This window comes from Monodon monoceros, unplaced genomic scaffold, assembly GCF_005190385.1.
Source record: "Monodon monoceros isolate NGI ecotype Baffin Bay Population unplaced genomic scaffold, NGI_Narwhal_1 Super_Scaffold_3, whole genome shotgun sequence".
Lineage (NCBI taxonomy): Eukaryota > Metazoa > Chordata > Mammalia > Artiodactyla > Monodontidae > Monodon > Monodon monoceros.
The window spans coordinates 28,999,104-29,020,156 of NW_021703780.1; the positions used below are offsets into that span (position 1 = coordinate 28,999,104).

At 41.6% G+C, this 21,053-nt stretch overlaps 1 protein-coding gene across 4 annotated transcripts in view; it reads left to right on the top strand.

Annotated features, from left to right (window-relative positions):
- Positions 1-324: 324 nt before the first annotated feature.
- The window catches only part of ADGRF1 (adhesion G protein-coupled receptor F1), a 38,392-nt gene continuing 17,663 nt past the window's right edge, over positions 325-21,053 (top strand). For 3 of the 4 annotated variants that reach the window (XM_029244414.1, XM_029244416.1, XM_029244417.1), the window contains exons 1-9: positions 325-450; positions 603-678; positions 10,512-10,589; positions 12,124-12,214; positions 14,343-14,400; positions 16,302-16,445; positions 17,410-17,583; positions 19,558-19,658; positions 20,686-20,744. In XM_029244414.1, coding sequence (XP_029100247.1) covers positions 12,146-12,214; positions 14,343-14,400; positions 16,302-16,445; positions 17,410-17,583; positions 19,558-19,658; positions 20,686-20,744 — 605 coding nt within the window. In that variant the 5' untranslated portion in view covers positions 325-450; positions 603-678; positions 10,512-10,589; positions 12,124-12,145. Of the gene's footprint in view, positions 451-602; positions 679-10,511; positions 10,590-12,062; positions 12,215-14,342; positions 14,401-16,301; positions 16,446-17,409; positions 17,584-19,557; positions 19,659-20,685; positions 20,745-21,053 lie in introns of all 4 variants that reach the window. The other variant, XM_029244415.1, reaches the window with a different exon arrangement.

The following is a 21,053-nucleotide window of genomic DNA, read 5'->3' on the forward strand; positions in this document are numbered from 1 at the left end:
GTGGACGCCGTTGCTCTCTTTTGCCCACCCTCATTACATAGTATTCCACCCAGAAGTCCAAGGTGCCTTTGTCTGGGAAAGTAGCAGGTTGATTCTTCAGCCTTGAGTGAGAAAGTGGGAAAAGGAAAAATAATATCTACCTCTCCCCATACCTCACTGGAACGACCCACCTCTCCCCAGCTGAAATTTATGCATGAAAGGCTACATTCCTTCTGCTTTATGGGCTATGGCCCTGGGTGTCCAGAGGCTGGATGTGAAAGCTTGACAGAGTGGCATCGTGTGACACATGAATCTAGGACAGAAGTATCCTGCATTCCCCTAGAGCATTTTTCTCCCATTTTCCTTCTGTGATTTCTGTGTGCTGGGAGAATCATTAGGTCTTGGGCTCTGAGCTCTTTCCTCTTACCAGGCCTGTTAGGGACTTAAGTGGGAGGGAGAGTCAACATAAAGGTATTTCTCTCTTCCTTCTTGAAAGGGGTGTGTCCTGGGCTTGTCTGCCTACTGGGCAGCAACGTCCTGCAGGAGTTGCTGGTGAATCAGTGGCCTGTACACCTGCCAGCGAGCCCCTGTGGCTCAGATATTACGATTATCTTTCCAAACAGAACAAGAAGTGACTGAGCCACGGTTACACCAGAGGAAGGGCTCCCTGGGGCTGTGATGTGAAGAAAGGAATCACAGGTAAGCCTCAAAGCTGTGATTTGATTCCTTAGAATGTGTCTTACTATCATCCTTATTACCTGTTAATCTGAGAAGATTTTTCCCCTCTGCATGGGGAAAACTCTGATTTCAATAACCCATTTCCTAAAGAAGGGTAACTAAAGGAACAGAGAGTGGAAAAAACAATGAGCAGATACGACAGAGTTCAGCTTCTCGGTAATTATATAAATCGAGATGTTTGGTGAGTCTCAGACTAGAGGTTTGCTGACTCAAAGCACAGCCTTCTCTCTGTCGATTGCAACACGGTAACCCCTATTCTTGGGGGTGTGCCTGGGAAATGGATTGACTGGAATAAAGAAGGCTTGGCCAAGGGTAATTGTTAAAAACGTCAATCTCGCGGCTTCCATGAATTAGTCATAGATTTCCCCTAGCCATCTCTTGAAATAAAAATATTCTTGATAAAATCAAGTTTATTTTCACTTTAAGACGAATTAGTTTAAGCTTTGACCTAGTTGGTATACTTCCAGGAAGTGCTTCCCAATTTAACTCCTTCCCTAGACTCTAAAAAATCCACAAACTGACCCTTTTAATCCTTTCCTCTGCTCCCTCCCCAAATAAATATAAAGTGATACACTATATTTTCTGACAGTCCTTGAAAATTAGTCATTTTTCTTTTCCCTTTTCTTCTTTTTCATGAAGAATTAATTTATGCAAACCTGATATTCTATGTAATCCATCCAGGCCAGATACTAAATAATGAGAAGTTACCAAAGGAGGTATAGGAAGAAGGTCAGGGTGGAGAAATGTGGAAAAATGATGACTTTGGCATTTCCATGGAGAAATCCATTAAACTAAACCTGATAATAACACACATAGGCTGGAAATTACAGAGACAAGAGAAGAAACAAAAATAGATAAAAGTACATTCTATAATTTATCAGAGTATTAATTAGCACAAGCCTTTTGTTATGTTCTTAATAAAACCACTATTAATTATTCAACCATAGCCCAAATTTAAAAGGATTGTATATTATGTAGCCACATATAGTACTTTATTCAACCATTAACAAGGAACATAATCTTGAGCAAATTATTTAGCTTTCCTTATTCTGGTCACTTGATTTGCAAAATGATAGCCATGAGCATGAAGTGTTAAAATGAGAGCCTGGGGCTTCCCTGGTGGCGCAGTGGTTGAGAGTCTGCCTGCCGATGCAGGGGACACGGGTTCGTGCCCCGGTCCGGGAAGATCCCACATGCTGCGGAGTGGCTGGGCCCGTGAGCCATGGCCACTGAGCCTGCACGTCCAGAGCCTGTGCTCCGCAACGGGAGAGGCCACAGCAGTGAGAGGCCCGTATACCGCAAAAAAAAAAAAAAAAAAAGAGAGCGTGTCTGTGTTGAGTCTTAGAAACTTGACTTTCAAACACTCCTATTCTGTGCATGACCACAAGTTGATGGAAATTGTTGCCGACAGGCCTCAAAGGTACATATGTCTTGCTTCTCTAAAAAGACAGTGTATTTCTTTATTCCTTTTTAAAAGCAAGGACAGGGTTCCCATCACAGGGTTTATCTCTTGTGGTGCTGAGGGTTAGGCGAGCACAATACTTTGGCATCCATGTGCCCTCTGGTGTCATTCATTCCACAATTCCACAATTAAAGGGATACAAATATCCTCCTAGAAAAAGTAAATGAACGCATTCATTCAAACTAGGGTGTCAGTGACATTTTTTAGCAGCTTGGCTGGGAGCAAGTGTGAACTGGATGAAGCAAGAGGGTACAGGATACGGAAAGACACGAGCAGTGGCAGCAGTGTGTGCCCAGGGTGAACGACCCAGAAAGTAGAGGGATGGCATCCCTAGGACAATGTCACTGAATTCACAGTTTTGCTTACAGCCGCTCCTTAAGAAACCACGTTCTACCCAATCTAAACGTATGTCTCTGCCACTTTCAAAATGGTCTGCCTTGTTCTCTTTCTAAAGGTCTTTGGCAGGGAATACCCATAGCTACATAGAGTGTGTTTGAGCAGAGATGTGCTCACAGGATGTCAAGGTCTCCATAGTTCTGGACTGGATACACGGTCTTGATAGCTATGAAAATAATCTTAGAAACCTGGAGGGATGGTGCAAAAGATCTAGAATATCATCCTCTCTCCCATGCCCAGCTGGTTCTAGCCTTGCTGAATTCCACCACTGTAGTACACAGAATTGGGCGGGGAGGCAGGTGGGGTGGGGGTGGGGGTGGGGGTGGGGTGGGGCTTCTTACCCCCACCCCCACCCCGGCCCCAGCAAGCCACAGATAATCTCATCAAGGCTCCAGTTCAAACGGCAGATGAAAACCTGGGCTCTGGCATGTTGAGGCCAAAAATCCATAAGAATTAGTAAGTGTGAAAGTGCCCTGGCATTTCCTAGAATTATAGTAAATTTCCCATGCACAGTCAGTTGAATGAATAAAATGCAGAGGTGAACAACCATGAGGTATGTAGCCCTAAAATGTGCAAAATATAGTTAAATCTTGTTGATGAAGGTCACCTGGTCTTCATCGTGTCTCTGGGTCCTCAGTGAGAATGTCAGTCTTTAATCCCCAGAGGCTCACAAACCATGGAAACTCTAGTGTTTTGTTTCGTTTTAAAGATAGTCTTTTAAACTAAAGACTTTAAGTAAAGTCTTGAAGATAATTTCCGTATCACTTGCTTCTTTCTCATAAGACAAAAATTTTAAAAACCTGATCATAAGAATTCCTTTATTATTAGGGATAAGCAGGCATTTACTCTAAATTTGTGGTGTTAGGACAGCTTTGTCACAACAGAACAGATTCACATCTGCAAAGTTTTGGGTAAAGAGGTTTTGTATTAAGCAGATCATACTTTCCATGATGACTTTTCACACTTGTGTTTGTACGTTAGCCTAATTTTGCTTAAAGACATTCCTGTGCTTAATCTCTTAAGAGAATCGGGCTAATTATTTCTAAGAAGAGAACAACGTATTTCTTAGGCATATAACACTCTTCTACATTGTCGACCAAGATGCCAATTAAGCAAGTAACTAGCAAAAGAAAAGACACAGATATCATAGAATTTAAAAAATATTTAGGTTAGAATTTTATTATATGACCATGTGCACCTTTAAAATTGATAAAGAATTTTACAGGTGGTCTTAATAAAGAATGGTTTAGTCAAGAAATGTAGTTAGCATAACTGGTTATTCATTTGGAGGAAAATGAAAGTAAACCCCTATTTTATACCGAAACCTAAAATAACTCCAGAAGGACTGAGAATTTTAAAGTATATAAAAAACAAATGAACTAACTCACTGAAAGAAGTGTTAGAAGATAATATAGGAGGATATGTTTACCATCTTTTTATAGAAAAAAAATTCTTAGCATGACCCCAGTTTAAAATCCATAATGGAAAGGATTGACAGAGACATTCATTGATGAATGTCTTAAACTTTTGTGCTGAACAGGACAACGTAAAAAGTTAAAGACCAAAGACAAATGATGAGCACATATTTATAACACGAGTGACAAAGAGCTGATATCCATGCTATGATGAGCTCCTAGAAGCAGTTCTTAAGAAATAGGTGAACATTCCAATAGAAACACTTTGGACAATGACTTAAAATAGTCAAGCCAGAAAAAAATATATATAAATGACCAATAAACATCTGAAAAAATGCTTAATTTTATTAATAATCAAAGGCATGAAAATTAAAGCAATTAGATAAATATTTGCCTATCAGTTTGGCAAATATTATAAAGATGTTGGGGCCAGTGTGATGAAACAGGCATTTCTACACCTTACCAGGGACTGTAAATGGGTACAAATTAGGAGGGCCATTTGGCCATGTCTATCAAAACTCAAAATGTAATAACCTGGAATTAAAGATGCACAAGAAGAAGGTTAACAGAAGGAACATTTGAGGCAGATTATAGGAGTCTAAATAACAAATTTGCCATGATAATGTGTTAGATTTTCGTCTGTACATAACGTGAAGCCCAGAAGGTTTTTGAATGTGGATTGGCATGATATTTGCAGGATAGGTAGAATGCCAGGCCACTGGCTTTATTTCTAGAAAAATCACTCGGGGAATATCATTGGAAAATGTGCTTTTACTTATTAGGAAATAAGGATGAAAACACTGTTAATGTGCTTAGGGAAGCTTAAAGAATGAGTGTTTTTTGGTAGATGTGAAACAATTGAGGTTTAGCGGTGTGAGCACTGAATGAAAAATCAGATATTGTTTCACTCTTATTTAAAAATAGATCACGCAAGAACAGTTTGTAACATCTTTAATCTGACCTTTTACCCATGAAGACCCCACAAAGCCCGTTCTGTAGGTCCTTTCCAGTAGGCCTGATGAATTGTGTTTTCTCCCTTGAAGAGCTGAGTTTCCTTGGACACTGGTGACACTCACATTGTTAGGAGGATAGCTTTGAAACATATATTCTTCTTTTTCCTGAATAAAGAAAGCTTAATTGTCAGGAACTCGGATGGGGATCATGTTAATAACTGTGACTCTGTTAAAATCATGGCCTAAGCAACAAAACGAACTGGGTCCAGAGTCCGAGAGAAATAACAAGTTCCTTGGGGAGAGAAACTTAAGGAAATAGTCAATACGTTCTTTCTATTTAGAATTTAGGTTTACCCTTCTCATTTTACACAAGTGTAAAACCCAAATAATTCCCACTTAATTGCCAAATAATCAAAGCAATACATATGGAAGTATTTTGTAAATTAGAAAGAATTATCCTATTTCTTCTTATGTAAATATCCCCGCCCTTGAGTGCGGTTCTGGTACATTTTTCAAGCAAAAAGTCCAAGAGGAAGGTCAAATTCTCTGGGCTTTACTGATTGTCAGTAAGCAAATTCGAGTGGGGAAGATAGGAAACAATGACCTGGGGATTCCAGGAAGGCTGGGTCCCCAGTTGCTAAGCTGAAGTCTTGGCTGAAGAAAGAGCTTGGCACCTTTTCTGGAATGCCATTAATCGTGCTTTAAGGGCTTGGTGGTAACTTGTGTCCTACTGAACCATGAGTGACAGGAGCAAATCCTCAGTTACAGGGGGTTGGAATAGAGCCAACCCTTGAGGCTGGCAGTCAGGCTTTTTACAACAGAATTGAGCTAGACTTGTCTGTGAGTGATAAACTCAACCAGCACACCCAAAGCAGTATTGGGTGATGAGCTAAGAACGACGAGTCATTCTGTATCTCTTCTGAGAAACAGAGCAGAGATAAATGAATTTTAAAAAACCAGAATCCTTGTGAGGAGGGAGCAGACAGCTGAGCTAGGCTGACAGCACCAGCAACAGGAGAAATGCTCTCTAGCTGAAGTTCCAATTCGTGGCAAAGGACAGAAGGCCTCGTCAGAAATGTATCTCAAGTTTTGGATGGAAAAGAATCAGATAAGAGGCATGGTCACAAACTGGACTCTGAAGGGAGATCCATTCAGTGAAACATCAGAGAGTTTAAATAGGGAACAGAGATACCCCAGCAACCCAGCAGTTGTTTTCAAAAGTAGGTCTGATCATGGCTCTTGGAGTTTCCCCAAGTGGGTGGCACGAACACCCTGCCTGGGAAATTGGAGGCGCTTAATACACAAGGCTCTCGATACACAAGTGATTGGACAAATCAAAGTTTAGCAGATTGGTGAAGTGTTGCAAGGAAAGGGACAACTTAGCTAAGTAATTCCTTTTGTCTCTTCCAGCCTTACAACTCCGTAGTTCTTAAAAAACCTACCGCTATTCTCAACCGAAGGGCTTAATTCTTATCAGGTTCTCAGCCCATCTCAAAAGATGTTCAGGAATGATAATAACCAGTATGAGGAGGACACAGGAACAGAGTCCAGTAAAAACAATTTAATCTTTCTAGACTCAGATTTGATGACTGACAGACACTAATGAAAAGAACAATTACATATACAAATAGAAACTGGGAAATGGGCATATAATAATGGAATCTGAATGTGAACAGATCTGAGTGCACCCTATTTTCTTCCTTACTTTATAGAAAAGGAAACTGAGTCCAGCAAGTTTTCTTTTTAATTTTCACAAATTCTAGCAGATAAGGGGCAATGCTGAAGTTAGGGTCTAATTCATCTAGGTCTTTTCCCACTAAGTTTATTCAACATGAACACACTAAAAACATGCTGCAATATAAAATATGTGTTTAAAATTTTACTGGGAACACGTGTTTATACAGACACTCATTGAACTTTTAACTTTTAAATAACTTTATAGTCCTTCCAAAAGAAGTTGGTCTAGCTCATAAAAAGTACCAAACCACCAAACATTTTTCCATATATGACATTGGTTATCTTTTCTGTCTCCCACCTATATCCCCACCTGTCTTTACCATATCTGCCTACTGAAAGGAATGCAAAGAAACTCTTCTCAAAGGCAAATGGCCCAAGGACTCCTATACAAAGGCAGATCCCAATGAAAATGTGACCAAAAACTTATAAAATAAGACGTAAAATAAAACCGAGATTTTAAAGGTCCTCTGCCTATTAATCTGTTCTATTTGAATCCTGATTTCTTTCAGATCCCAGCTGGAGATCTGTTCTTTCCATTTGTGTGTGTGTGTGTGTGTGTGTGTGTGTGATGCATGTGTGCACATGTGAGTCCAAGGCAGAGAGGAGGGTGACAGTTCTACTGGGAATTCTTCTATTTATAGAGGAAGAAACATAATCCCATACATATTGATGCCAGGAAAACAGCCCAAGAGTTTAACTCTGCCTAAGAATAGAATGTTGCTAAAAATGCTGGAAAATGTATGTGAGAGCAGTGCTGGTTAAGCACCACTGTTGATAAGGAGACAGCTGTTGATATAAATAAATGATATTTGGATCCATAAATACATAACTGGAAGATTGAGGAGACAATGGGCAGCTGTCTCCAGAGGCGTAATAGCAAATTCTAATGATTGTTCTCTAAAAACTGAAGGACAGGGATTATTAGGAATGAATTCACTTGAATGAATTCAAGGAAGTGAGGGGAGTCCCACCACGGCCAAGTCTTCCCATGGATGCCAGGGCCTCCCATGGACGCCCAGGCCAACACAGCTGTAGGTCAGGCATCGCTGGCCCCCAGCTGCACAGAGAGACGTGTGTTGTAAACAAGCACACACACTCTGATGACAAAAACAGCTTCTCATCTATGGCAAGGGAACATGGATTCCGAGAATTTTTTTTTAAATAATCAGGACCCTTCCAGTTTAGAAGGGACGTGCTGAAAATACCACGGGGTTTGCCTCTAGTGAAGGCAAAGTTAAGTTCGATTTAAGATTACACCTCAACACACACACACACACACACACACACACACACACACACACACACACAGTATTTCTTGACCCTCTTTAGAGTCAGATAACTAAGTTACTGTAAAAATGTATTTTTACTGCCTCCAAGCTGGGACCCCTCCATTTATACAGTGCTAGCTATCAACCCAGGAGCACCTTTTATTTGATCAGTTAATTTGCCTCAGATTGAAGTCAAATTCTGACACAATCCAACAAGTAACTACAAAAACTGGTGGTGAGATTGAAACGCTAGTCGTACTAATATTAGCAGCTATCAATCATTGAGGCTCACCACCCGTAAGCTGTTGTTCTGGGTCCTCTATATTCAATTACTCATTCAATTCTCCGAAGAACCTCTGAATTAGAAACGACTTTCCCCATCTTATAGACGAGCAAACCGAGGCATAGAAAGCCTAAAAAAATGTCAAAAGGAGTCCGGTTGATAAACGCCAGGACCTGAAGCCTTTGCAGGCTAGCCACAGAGCCTGTTTTGACCCATGCACCCGGAGATAACGATTTTCCTCCTTTTGATTAGTTGTCAAATACAGCCCAGTTAAATTTGAATTTCAGAAAAACAGCTGTAATTCTGGACAATGAATAGTGTCCCAAATATTGTGTGGCACATACTTACACTAAAACATTATTTGTTATTTATCTGAAAGTCAATCTTCCAACCCTACCCCAGAGGGAGCTGAGTGCACCAAGGAAGCAAAGAAAATATTTTGATAAATTTGACGTTTGGTCCCAAATCCCAAAGGAGAATTTAAATCACAGTATTAGCCTCAGGGCAGAACTCTTTTTCCCTCTCCTAGAAGCAGTCCAGAATAACAGCTCTCAAAGCTGTCTGGGGGTCAGCCTCACTTGCGAAGCTTTTTTTTTTTTTTTTTTGCAGTATGCGGGCCTCTCACTGTTGTGGTGGCCTCTCCCGTTGCGGAGCACAGGCTCCGGACGCGCAGGCTCAGCGGCCATGGCTCACAGGCCCAGCCGCTTTGCAGCATGTGGGATCTTCCCGGACCGGGGCACGAACCCGTGTCCCCTGCATCGGCAGGCGGACTCTCAACCACTGCGCCACCAGGGAAGCCCATTTGCGAAGCTTCAATAACGCACATGGCTGTGCCTGATCTGCATAAGATTTAGTAGGCTTACTGTGGGATAGGGGCACCATTATTTTAAAATGAGCCCCTAAGTGTTTCCTTGTCTCCTTCCCAGCTCCTCCCCCTTTTTCATAGTCCGGCTATTCATGACTGGCCTATAGACCAGTGACTGGGAATCACTGGTCTGAAACCCTGATTATAAGTTCCAGTTGACCATTTCTAGCCAGTCCAAGGAGACAGCCCAGGCTCCACCCTCCAGTGTAGGAAGAAGAGAGAATTAACAGGCTGAGAGGATGAGAGAGTTTCCTCACACGCTTGGAGCTGTCACCCAGGCCTCCTCACGGTGGGTTTGCAGCCTCAGGCCTGAATGCTACATGCGAGAAAGAGATTTTTCAAAGAGAGAGAGATGGAGAGAAAGAGCCATATGAGGGCCAGGCCTCCTGTTTGGAAGCAGGCCCTGGCACAAGAGAGAGGGTAGATCATGTTAAAAATTGTCCCTGGAAGTGGAGGAAAATTGGGAAAGGGGCTGGAAAGAGCACAAGCTCCGTCTGCGATGTGGCTGCACTCCAGGAGGGTACTGGGAAATAAATTTAGCAGGACGTGGCAATTCACCAATAAACAAACAAACAAATATATAAATAAAAACAAATAGAAAATATCCAAAGGGCACAGAAAAAGAAGTTCTATTTCACAAAACTGTTCAGTTATTTTACATATATATAAAATTTTCATTATATGTGAGTGTATATATATATATATACATAATACAGATATATACACATTTTATTATGTGTGTATCTATATCCTCATGTTATAAAATATGTTCCTTTCTATGGGGTCAAAAATATTTGAAAAACACCACTCCAGAGACAAACATCCCTCACTTTTGGAAAGCAGAAAGCACAGACCAGAGCAAATAGGACTCAGAGAAGGTTTTGGGAAGGAAGATGGGGAAGAATGATCTGGAGACTGGACAGCTGCCCAAAGAACGTTAAAGCAGTCGATTTAGGGGGAGTCTTGGCAGGCAGGTGGATGGGAGCACGCGAGGACCATTCACTAAGGGGAGAAGGTAAATAAAAAACGGGTATGTGTCTCATGGTTTATTTTTCATGCTGCCCTAGAAAGCCCTAGAAAGAATCTCTGCTGACATGTAGGCCACATCTGTGGGAGTCATTACCCTGTCTCTAATGCCTTTTCTCTTTTCTAATCAATATTTTTTTAAATTGAAGTATAGTTGATTTACAATGTTGTATTAATTTCTGCTGTATAGCAAAGTGATTCAGTTATATGTATATATACATTCTTTTTAAAAATATTGTTTTCCATTATGGTTTATTCCAGGACATTGAATACAGTCCCCTGTGCTATACAGTAGGACCTTGTTGTTATCTATTCTCTATATAAAAGCTTACATCTGCTAATCTCCACCTCTCACTCCATCCTTTCCCACCTGTTCTCTTTTCTTGTAGGTCAGAGAGCAAAGCCTGAGGCCGCACTGTTGGGATGGCAAGGCGTGTATGAAGTTTAAAGTGCACCCAGGAAGCAAGGTAAGGGCTGGAGAACCAACCCTGGGCTTCTGTGCTGCTGTCCCCAGGCACTTATTCCAATGGTAGGTTATTGAGCTTGGGAACCATAGCTCTTCATCTTTTCCTATGGAGATGTAAAGAGAAAGGGAATTTTATGACCATGACTATGGGCTTTTGTCTAAATTATTCTGAGATAACCATGAACTTGAGGACAATTTGTTGCTAACCACATCAACTATGAGGAAGGCCACAGGGAAGTATTCCTTCATGTTCTGTCAATACTGGCCAATAAAACTTTAAAAAAAATTTTTGTTGACAAAACCCCACACAACATACAACATACCATCTTAGCCATTTTTAAGTGTAAAGTTCAGCAGTGTTAAATATATTTACACTGTTGTACCACAGATTTCTAGAACTTTTCCTTTGGGCAAAATGGAAACTCTATACCCACTGAATAACAACTCCCCTCTACCCCCTCCTCCCAGCCCCTGGCAACCGCATTCTTCTGTCTATTTCTATGAGTCTGACTTCTTTAGAGCCTCATATAAGTGGAATCATATAGTACTTGCCATTTTGTGATTGGCTTATGTCATTTAACATAACGCCCTTAAGGGTCATCCATGATCATAGCACGTGACGGAATTTTTTTTTTCTTTTTAAAGGCTGAGTAATATTCCATGCCCAATAAAATTTTTGGCAATGATGAAAGTGTTCTGTGTCTACACTGCCTAACATGGTAACCACTAGCCACATGTGGTTATTGAGCACTTGAAATGTGGCTAGTATGACTGAGAAATTGAGTTTTTCATTCCATTTTATTCTAATTAAAATTAAATTTATTCTAATTAAAATTAGACTGTCACATGTGGCTAGTGGCTACTACATTGGACAGAACAGTTCTAACTCGTGATTTTTTTCATTGCCACCAAATAACCTGTGTGTAAATGATTAAATCTTGTGACCATGACTATGGGCTGGGTTTTGTCTAAATTATTCTAAGATACCCATGAACTTGAGCACAGTTGGTTGCTAATTACATGAACTATGAACAAGGAAATTTGCTGGATTGGTTCTCTATTATTTTTATGCTGAAATACTCAGAGTCTATCTTTATATTAATGGTTCTAGGGTCCTTGGTTATTTGAATGCCCGTCTTTACTGAGATGAAAAGAAAACCTCAGTGAACTATAAAAGGCTGGATGTTAAATGCACCCAACTACAAAGTAAAGCAAGCCATGATTTTAAAATAGCCTGTGTTGAGTCAAATTTGATCACTTAGATCAAACTTAAACATAGAAGAGGGTTCTGGAGAAATTTTCTAGTAGGTTTGTAAAGAGAAAAATTCACTAGTTCTGCAGTGGGAGTGGAAGTGATGTTGTCTCTGGTGGAAAAATATAACCATATGCTCAGGGCTTCTGAGGAGCCCAGCTAGGCTTTACCCCTGTGTGCATTTAAAAATGTTGGCTTGAATGACTTGTTTTTGTGCCTCAGCCTTGCATGGCGCACACGTCTAGTCACAGACTGTGACTCCAGCTGTTCTTGTCCTGTCCAGAAGCAGGAGGGGCCAGGGGAAGATGAGAGTTCCTACGCCCTGGCTCTTCTCCTTCTTCATGATCACCGAGGGCTGGAATGGCTTCCTGGGGGTGAGTTTGCGTACGTCCCGTTTTCTTCTCTACCACCTCCCCTCTGTCCTTCTGGCACTTTGAGCATCTGTCACTCTCTAGGCAACTGCAGTGACAAAATTTCATAGACTTGGCATCAGAAGTGCTGGGTTCTTGTCTCAACAATACCAGCATTAGCTGTGTGGCCTTGGATGAGTCACTTCATCTCTTGGAGCTTGGATGACCTGACTGCAAAAACCGGGATCTTGGACAAAGCCATACTGAAGATGTTTTCTAACTCAGCGCATCCTCTCCTATGGCCTCTTTGATGGAGGAAAAGCATATAGATCGACATTAGCAGTCCTTGTTGGCCTCTTCCCTATCTATACTCACTTTCCTTTTTTTTTCCCAATAAACTTTTTTTTAATTGAAGTAATAATTTACATATTTTAGTTTAGTTTACATAGTTAATTTACAATGCGTTAGCTTCAGGTATACGGCAAAGTGACTCAGTTATACATATATATATGTATACATATATATATTCTTTTTCAGATTCCTTTCCATTATAGATTATTATAAGACTTTGAGTATAGTTCCCTGTGCTGTACAGTAGGTCCTTGTTGTTTATCTGTTTTATACATAGTAGTGTGTACCTGTTAATCCCAAACTCCTAATTTATCCCTCCCCACCTGCCCCTGTCCCCTCTGGTGACCATAAGTCCGTTCTCTAAGTCTGCGAGTCTGTTTCTGTTTTGTAAGTAAGCTCGTTTGTATCATTGTTTTAGATTCCCCGTATGAGTGATATCATATGATACTTGTCCTTCTCTTTCTGACACACCTCCCTTAGTATGATAATCTCTAGGTCCATCCATGTTGCTGCAAATGGCATTATTTCATTCTTTTATATGCCTGAGTAATATTCCACATCTATGCCACGTCTTCTTTATCCATTCATCTGTCAATGGGCACTTAGCTAGCTTCCATGTCTTGGCTATTGTAAATAATGCTGCTGTGAACATTGGGGTGCATGTATCTTTTCAGATTGGAGTTTCCTCTGGATATATGCCCAGGAGTGGGATTGCAGGATCATATGGCAACACTGTTTTTAGTTTTTTTAAGGAATCTCCATACCGCTCTCCATAGTGGCTGCACCAATTTACATTCCCACCAACAGTGTAGGAGGGTTCCTTTCTCTCCACACTCTACTCACTTTCTTGATGCTTTCATCTGGTGTCATGGTTTTAATGTTCTCTGCATGCCAATGACTCCAAAATCTGTGTCTCCTTCTCACACCTGTTCCCCGAAAGCCACACTCACCTATCTACTACCTACTTGGTATCTCCAGTTGGGTGCCAATATCCCCTCAACTTAATATGTCCAAAATTAAACTCTCGGTTTTTTCTCACCAAACCTGCTTCTCCTTGCCCATCTCAGCAAGTGGTATCACTGTCTCTCCAGCTGCTTAAGCAGAAAAATTATTATTACGCTTGACACTTCTCATAATCCACGTCTAAACCATTAGATCTTTTTTTCTGGTTTTCTCTTTAAAATATATCCAGAATCCAAACACTTCTCACCAACTCCATGGCTACCATCCTGATCCACACCTTCATCATCTCTCACCTATATTATCTCGGTAGCTCCTGAAACGCTCTCATTGCTTCGGTGCTTGTCTATTCCCAACACGGCCTCGGGATTGAGCCTTCTAAAAAGTGGAGCAGAGCACATCTTTCCTCTGTTCAGAACTCTCCAGCAGGCTCCCATCCCACTCAAGCAAAAGCTAAGCCCTTGCCACAGCCCAGAAGGATCTACAGGACCTGCCTCCCCAGAGATACTCTCTGACGTCACTTCCTGCCCCACCTCCCCGACTCCACTTAGCTACTCTGGCCTTCACGTGCCAGGCATATTCTTATCCCAGGGCCTTTGCACCTGTTCCTCCGTCCTCCTGGGAAGTTCTTTCTCAGGGATCCTCACTTTCCTGCTTCCTTCAGGTTTGTGCTCAAAAGGTGCCTCAGCGATGTCCTTTTCTGCCCCCCTCCCCCACCATCCCTGGCTTGCATTTTAGATCCATGATTTCAGTTTATCTGGGAAACCCAACGAGGCCTTATGAAATACAATATGCCCAAGGCTTGCTGTAATTCTTCTTCTTTTTTTTTTTCTCTTAACAGAGTGATGATGGCATCAAAACAAAGCAAGAACTCATTTTAAATAAGAAAAAGCCTCTAGGTGAGACTCCCTCAGATAGCATGGTACAGCACACCCTGGAGCCCAGAGAGCAGGGTTCAAATCCCAGGGGTGCTCCTGATGGGTTTTATGATCTTTGGCACATTGTTAAATACCTCAAATCCATAAAACGATAATTACAGTAATTCCTTGTGAGGATGAAATAATATAATAAAGGCATAGTATCCTGTCCCATAACCAGCCAGTAGCTGCTCCATACTCGTCCTTTCCCTCTTCACCTTGATCCCAATAATGTAATGAATGGCACAGACTTCAGTCTAGGAATGAGTTGTGGTCTGAAATTTGATTTGCGGGTCTGATGTTTCAAGCATTGTATATATTTCCTCGTGGAAACAATGGTACACACAGATGGTGGTTAGGTTCCTGGGTCAGTCCTCAAAAGCCTTTTTATGGTGCCATGAATCTGCCATCCAGCAATGTGCTAATAGGGCCATAGACCTTACCACACTGTAGCAAGGCTACAATTCTTTGGGAAAATGAAACCAGAGCTTCAACTTGGAATGCCATGGAAAGGTAAAAGCACACGTATACATTGAACTGTTACCAGTGCCATGCACTATTCTAAGTGTGTTAGATGAATTAAATCCTCACAAAGATCCTCTGAATTAGGTACATTCTCCATCTTTATTTTATAGATAGCGAAACTGACAAGGCCGGTGGGTAGGTGGGGCAGGATTCAACGCCCAGTCAGTCTGGCTCCAGAACCAGAGCCATTCATCTTTCCCCACTTCCCCACCTATTACCTGCTTGGGCCTCCCCTTAGCTTACATCCCTTGGAGTAATTCCCAAGGCCGGGACAGAGTTTCCGGCCTTAAGGAGATGTGGGGAGGGGTGAGTTGGTGGCAACTACAGCAGGCAGGAGTCTCCTGTAAATGTCCCGGGACATGCTGCAGCTTCTGGATTTCCTTCTGAGAAGTCTAGGGATTGATCCAGCTGCTTTTCTTCCCTATACATCTCCCAGCTCCCCCAGACCCTTAAGAAATGGGACAGTCTCATAGAAGCTCCCCATCTCACCTGTGCCTGTAGAAAGCATGGTGCAGTCCTGAGAGATCTAAGGGATTGTAAGAGGTTTCACTGCCAATGATAACAAAATGAGACCCAGGAAAAAAGGATGTTCACCTTTTGCCTCTTTTTCTCTGAGGCCCTTCACATTCTTAACCTGGGGTCCACAGAGGACCTTGGGAGGATCTTGAGACCCCATGGAACTTCATACAGAGTTTCATGTGAATGTGCCTAAGTGAATTCTGGGTGCGATTCCTCTTCTCTCCCAGCCCAAAACACCTAATGGTCTCTTCTTAGGGAAACAAAAGGTACTGCTCAGAAACGATAAGGTGGAGGTGAGGGTGCATCAAGGCTCAAGTAAGGTTTGGTTTGGTTTTACTCGTGCATTTCATCTCAGTATCAAACTCAGCTAATTAGTGGAACATTTGTACAGGAGAAGGAAGGGCTCTTTGGAGAGGAAAGAGGGGACTGGGGGTTGTATATCAGAGATACGTCCAGGAGACCAGAGCTGGGGGAGGAGGCGGGGAGAGTGACCAGGACTTTCTCACCTCTTCTCCCTTCAGTCTTGACCCTGAAACTTGACTCTGGATGTGACCTGAGAAGTATATAAAGTCAGGAGGGCGATGCTGGGGTGGGTCAGAAAGCACAGAGCAGCTGGCCTGGCCGAAGTCAGAGGAGAGAGGTGTCTTAGGCACCTGTGGACCATCTGATGCTTTGCTCGGGATGCTCATTTTTAGTCCATGTCTGGATGAATGGAAGCGACCAAGCCATGTCCGTGACCCTTAGGCTGAATCTGACAAGCGCTCCGAGGTCACTTGCTCTGCAGTATCTCCCTCCCAGCCTGAGAAAAGAAGCCTTTGACGGTCTCTCTTTCTCTCTAGGTCCAATCCAGGAATACGAGCTGCTGCTTCAGGTAGCCTATCGAGATTCCAAGGAGAAAAGAGACATAAAGAACTTTCTGAAGCTTTTGGAGCCTTGCCCTGTTTTTGGGCCGGTGAAGATTATCAGAGCAAAGGCCACCACGTGTGAGTCAGTCTCTGGTAACTGGGAGTGGGAATGGGGAAGGTGGTGTGTGAGTCGGGAGAGGTTAGGTTATGCTGGGGAATCAATCATCCCCCCAATATCTGTGGCTGAAAAGCATAAATGCTTGTAAAAAATATCTGGCCAACAGCACTAATGACCACCACAATAGGGTTAGGAGAAGTTAAATGATTTATCTAAAGCAAGGGTTCTCAGAGTGTGGTACCCAGACCGACAGTAGCAGCAGCATCAGGGAACTTAAAAGAAATGCAGATCCCTGGCTCCATTCCAGACTTACCGAATCATACACTTTGGGATGAGACCCCTCCCAGAAGGTTCTGGCGCATGATCACGTTTGAGAAACATTTATTGCGCACCATTGTGCATATTTTCACAACCGTATGTGGTGACTTTGCCCCATTTTTTTTTTTTTTTGTCTATTGTAAAGGAAAGGTTTCTTAGTAGGAGTTTTAGGTCCAATACAAGCATACAGGATTGGTTAATAAAATTTTTCATCATGACTCTCAACAAAAAGGTTTCTCTGCCTTTGCCATATTGCTAACAGGGACTTTGGGGGAGTGATGCTAGGTGGATGGGAGCCTCCGATAAGACAGTGGACAAATACCATCTAGAACCCTTTAAATAACTCTCAGGTCGACATATCCTCTTCTGCTTCTTTCTCCATGTAAGTGGTACCGACTGGGCACACATCCTTCTTTTGGACGCTAGCCCCAGACACTTGATTGTTATGTTAGCTGGGTTTCTGATCCAACCTCAGTATCTATTGAGTGGGACGTTTCTTTAGTCTTAAACATATTTGTTTCCATCTTGTTTTCATCCTTACAGCTTTTGAAGAGAAATATCTCTAGCTTTCGGTTCAGATTCTATATCAGAACCAAAGATGAGAACTCAACTATAGCCAATTTATTAACCAGGTCCCGTGAGACCAAGCTCTGTTTTTTTGTGCAGACTGTGGCATCCAGAACGGGGTCCTGCGCTGTGCCTGTGACGACGGCTACTCCTGGTTTCCTCCCTCATGCCTTGATCCCCAGAAATGCTACCTTCACACAGAGGGATCTCTCCAGAGCTGTGATTGTCATCTCAACAACCTCACCCAGAGTGTCCATTTCTGTGAGAGAACAAGTAAGTGTGTAAGGATACCAAGAGGGGAGCTGGGGCCCCTCCCACCTCCACATGTGACAGAGAGAGAAGGACCACCAGGTCTGTACCCCAGTGTTTCTCTTTGCCTCCCAGAGAAGAGCCAGTGTTTACAGGGAGTTGGAAGGGCAGTAATGACGTACCCTGCTAGGCTTGGCTGGACACAGCGAGAGCTCCGTAAGTGCAGAAAATTCAGAAATGCGAGCTGATGTTTGGGCGCTAGTTCAGCCTGGAGGTACATCCAGCTCACCTCGACAATTCTACGATCCTTCTGAGATTTAGGGAGATTCCCTGAAATTCCAAGTAGGGGAACAGCTTGAGTAAATAACGTTTTTCTTCCCACCTTCTGTTTACTTCTTTGGCCAACATCAATTTCCAGAAAATAAAAATTTAGAGGTGTGCAGGCAGGGAGGGTTGCCTAGTGATTACATTGAAAGAAATTCTGTAAATTGCCAACAAATATGTGTGTTGAATGAATTGCCAAAACCAAACAAAAGTTGAAAGTCTAGTTTAGGAGCCAGTGGACGCTGAGGGAGCTACTGCTGACTTAGGTTGATGTCCAGTGGATGATGGGGTGAGCCGCATGACGTGGGTTCCGACAGCTTGAAGGACTTTAAGAAACGTCCCCAAAGACTAGTCCAGTTATCTTGAAGCTCCAGATTTTGGTAGAGTGGAGCAAAGAGTGGAGGAGGACCTGAAATAGCCCAGCTTTCCTGGGTCTCCCTGGATCCCTTTCCCAGAACCACAGCAGTTCAGGTTAAGGTAACACTTATTTATTTATTTATTTTAATAATTTGATTGAAGTATAGTTGATTTACAATGTTGTGTTTAATTTCTGCTGTACAGAAAAGTGACTCAGTTTTATATACATCTATCTATCTACCTACCTATCTATCTATCTATCCTTTTTCATATTCTTTTCCATTATGGGTTATCAAAGGATGTTGAATGCAGTTCCCTGTGCTATGCAGTAGGACCTGTTGATTATCCATCCTGTATATAACAGTTTGCATCTGCTAATCCCAGACTCCTAATCCTTCCCGCCTCAAGTAACACGTATTTATTAAACACCATCTTTATACCCAGATCTGGGGCAAATTCTGGGAGGTCACCGTGAGGCATTTCTCTTGCTGTCGATCAATTAGCAAGCTACCTGGGGAGGCCAGGCTGTTAACACATAAAAGAAGACAATGTGATCTCTTCAACAAATTTTGATGAAAGCCTACACTTTGAAAAGTGGTCCAAGTCTGATCCATATTTGGGGGATACAAAGATGGATCAGACAGGGATTACACTCACAAGGCGATTCCCAAAGTAGAGTGGGGACACACATTCATGAGGTGTGTTCACAGATAGATGTGTAGGTGAAGAGGCTGGAAGGGAGGTATGGATAAAGTACTGTAAGAATTTAAAGGAGAGGAAGACTCTTTTCATCTGGGGCCCAGGGAAGGTCTTGCTAAAGAGGCACATTTAACTAAGTCCTGAATGAAAGATACACAGGATTTGTCCATCCAGAGGTGGGGAATAACCTGTCCCAGAGGAGAAAAGCACCAGTGATGGGTTAGCAAGGGGTAAGTTGGAGTTAGCAAGTAGTGATTTTTTTTTTTTTAATTTTTAAATAGGGACAATGTTTAAGCTCAGGGCCTAGACTGGGATAAGTGACTGCCTTTTATAACCACATGTGAGTGGCTACTCATTTACCTGCTTATAAGGTCATCTTGATTATCGCACTTTCCCATTATGTTCCAAATCCACAAAAGAGAATTCTGGTTTTATGGATGCTTCCTATATTACTTTAGGTGAACATTCATCATAAAAAGAAATTGACAAAAAAAAGAAAAAAAGGAGTTGAAGTACCAGTGTCAAATAGATGGGCTGAATTAGACTTCTGTAATTTTAAGCTATAATATATCAAGTGAGTAATTTTTATCTCTGTAAATTTCTTTTTATTTTCCATAGAGGTTTGGGGTACTTTCAAAATTAATGCAAGATTTACAAAAGATCTTTTGGATTCATCTTCTGCTATATACTCCAAATATACCACTGGAATTGAAATTCGAGTAAGCACCTTCTACTTATTACAAAAGAAATCATTGCCTAAACGTAAGTTCAGGTGTTTCCAATTCAACATATTTATTTAACACATATTCTTAATTTTTCATTTTCAATGAGTTATTACATAGCAGTTAATCACTCTGCCCACAAGTGATGTACTTTGAACATTTTCTTTCAAGGAGCGTTAAGCAATTGACTTCTTCCCATTTCTTTAGTGTTTAGTTTTGCTCATTTGTTAGGGTAATATTTAACCAAGCCATATTGATTATTTTCTTTTTTTTTTTAAGTACTAAGGATCTTTATTCTCAGGTCTGATATTGAATCTGTGGCTGCAGGTAATGTCACTATTTTGAGAATAAAAGTTCCCACTGTCTTCATTCTTTGCAAGTCTTCAGCCACAAAGTTACACCTTATTCTCATAACAAGATAAGTGAATCAAGCCTTCTTGATTATTTTCTGATTTTTATTTGTCAAAAGAAAGCTTTCATGATCTAAGCTCAATTGTTAACATTTGGGATTTGTTCCTTAAAGAAGCCTCTCTTGTTAGAGGCTAAAGAGGGTTACTGACCAAAATTTTGGACTTCATAATGAAGTGACATAAAACTACCTCTACCTAGGATGGTGGTTTAGATGTGGTCCTAACTGAAGACATGCACAAACATTTCGCAGGCAGATTCAGTTTAAGCATCTATTGAAATCAATGGCTTATTTAGGGGAAGGAGAAAATAGATTTTGGGTGAATTTATTACATTATCTGGCACCCGACCCATCCTCTAGTCTAAGCAGTTGGTTCTGCGTTCTTTATTAGCAACCTCAAAATTAAATTATATGTTTGTACGGAGGCGTGTGTGTGTACATTTTCTGCTATCATTTTAAATGTATTTCTACAACATGCAACTACCTCTCACCATATCTCTTTCCTTTTCTTGGTGCTTCCGTTGGTTATTTATTGTCTGCGACCATTTTTTGCTCAAATGTCTTTCTTGTGTGGGAACAAAGATCAACATATTGCTCTTTGCTCTCTTTGTAAAGCTTAAAGAAGCATACAAAAGTATCCAAGGTTTTGAATCAGTTCAAGTCACCCAGTTTCGGTAAGTAATACAATCGTCTTAGAAGGGCATCCCTGGAATCATGCACCCGTCCTGCAGGATGCCTCATGCTCTTTCCAAGTGACCTTGACAGAAAATAAGTCAACTGCTTTTTGAAGTAGGATTCTTACTAAAACTGAATAAAAGTCTGTGGTGCTTTAAAAAATCTTAAGAAGAAAGCCTATATTCTCATTTAAATGCCTTTGCGAATATAAATATTAAATGGCATTCTCGAAGCTATGGATCAGAAACTAGAATTGGAAACCCGCATGGTTTGGAAGGAAGCAGGAGGACGTGGTGTGCATGCATGGG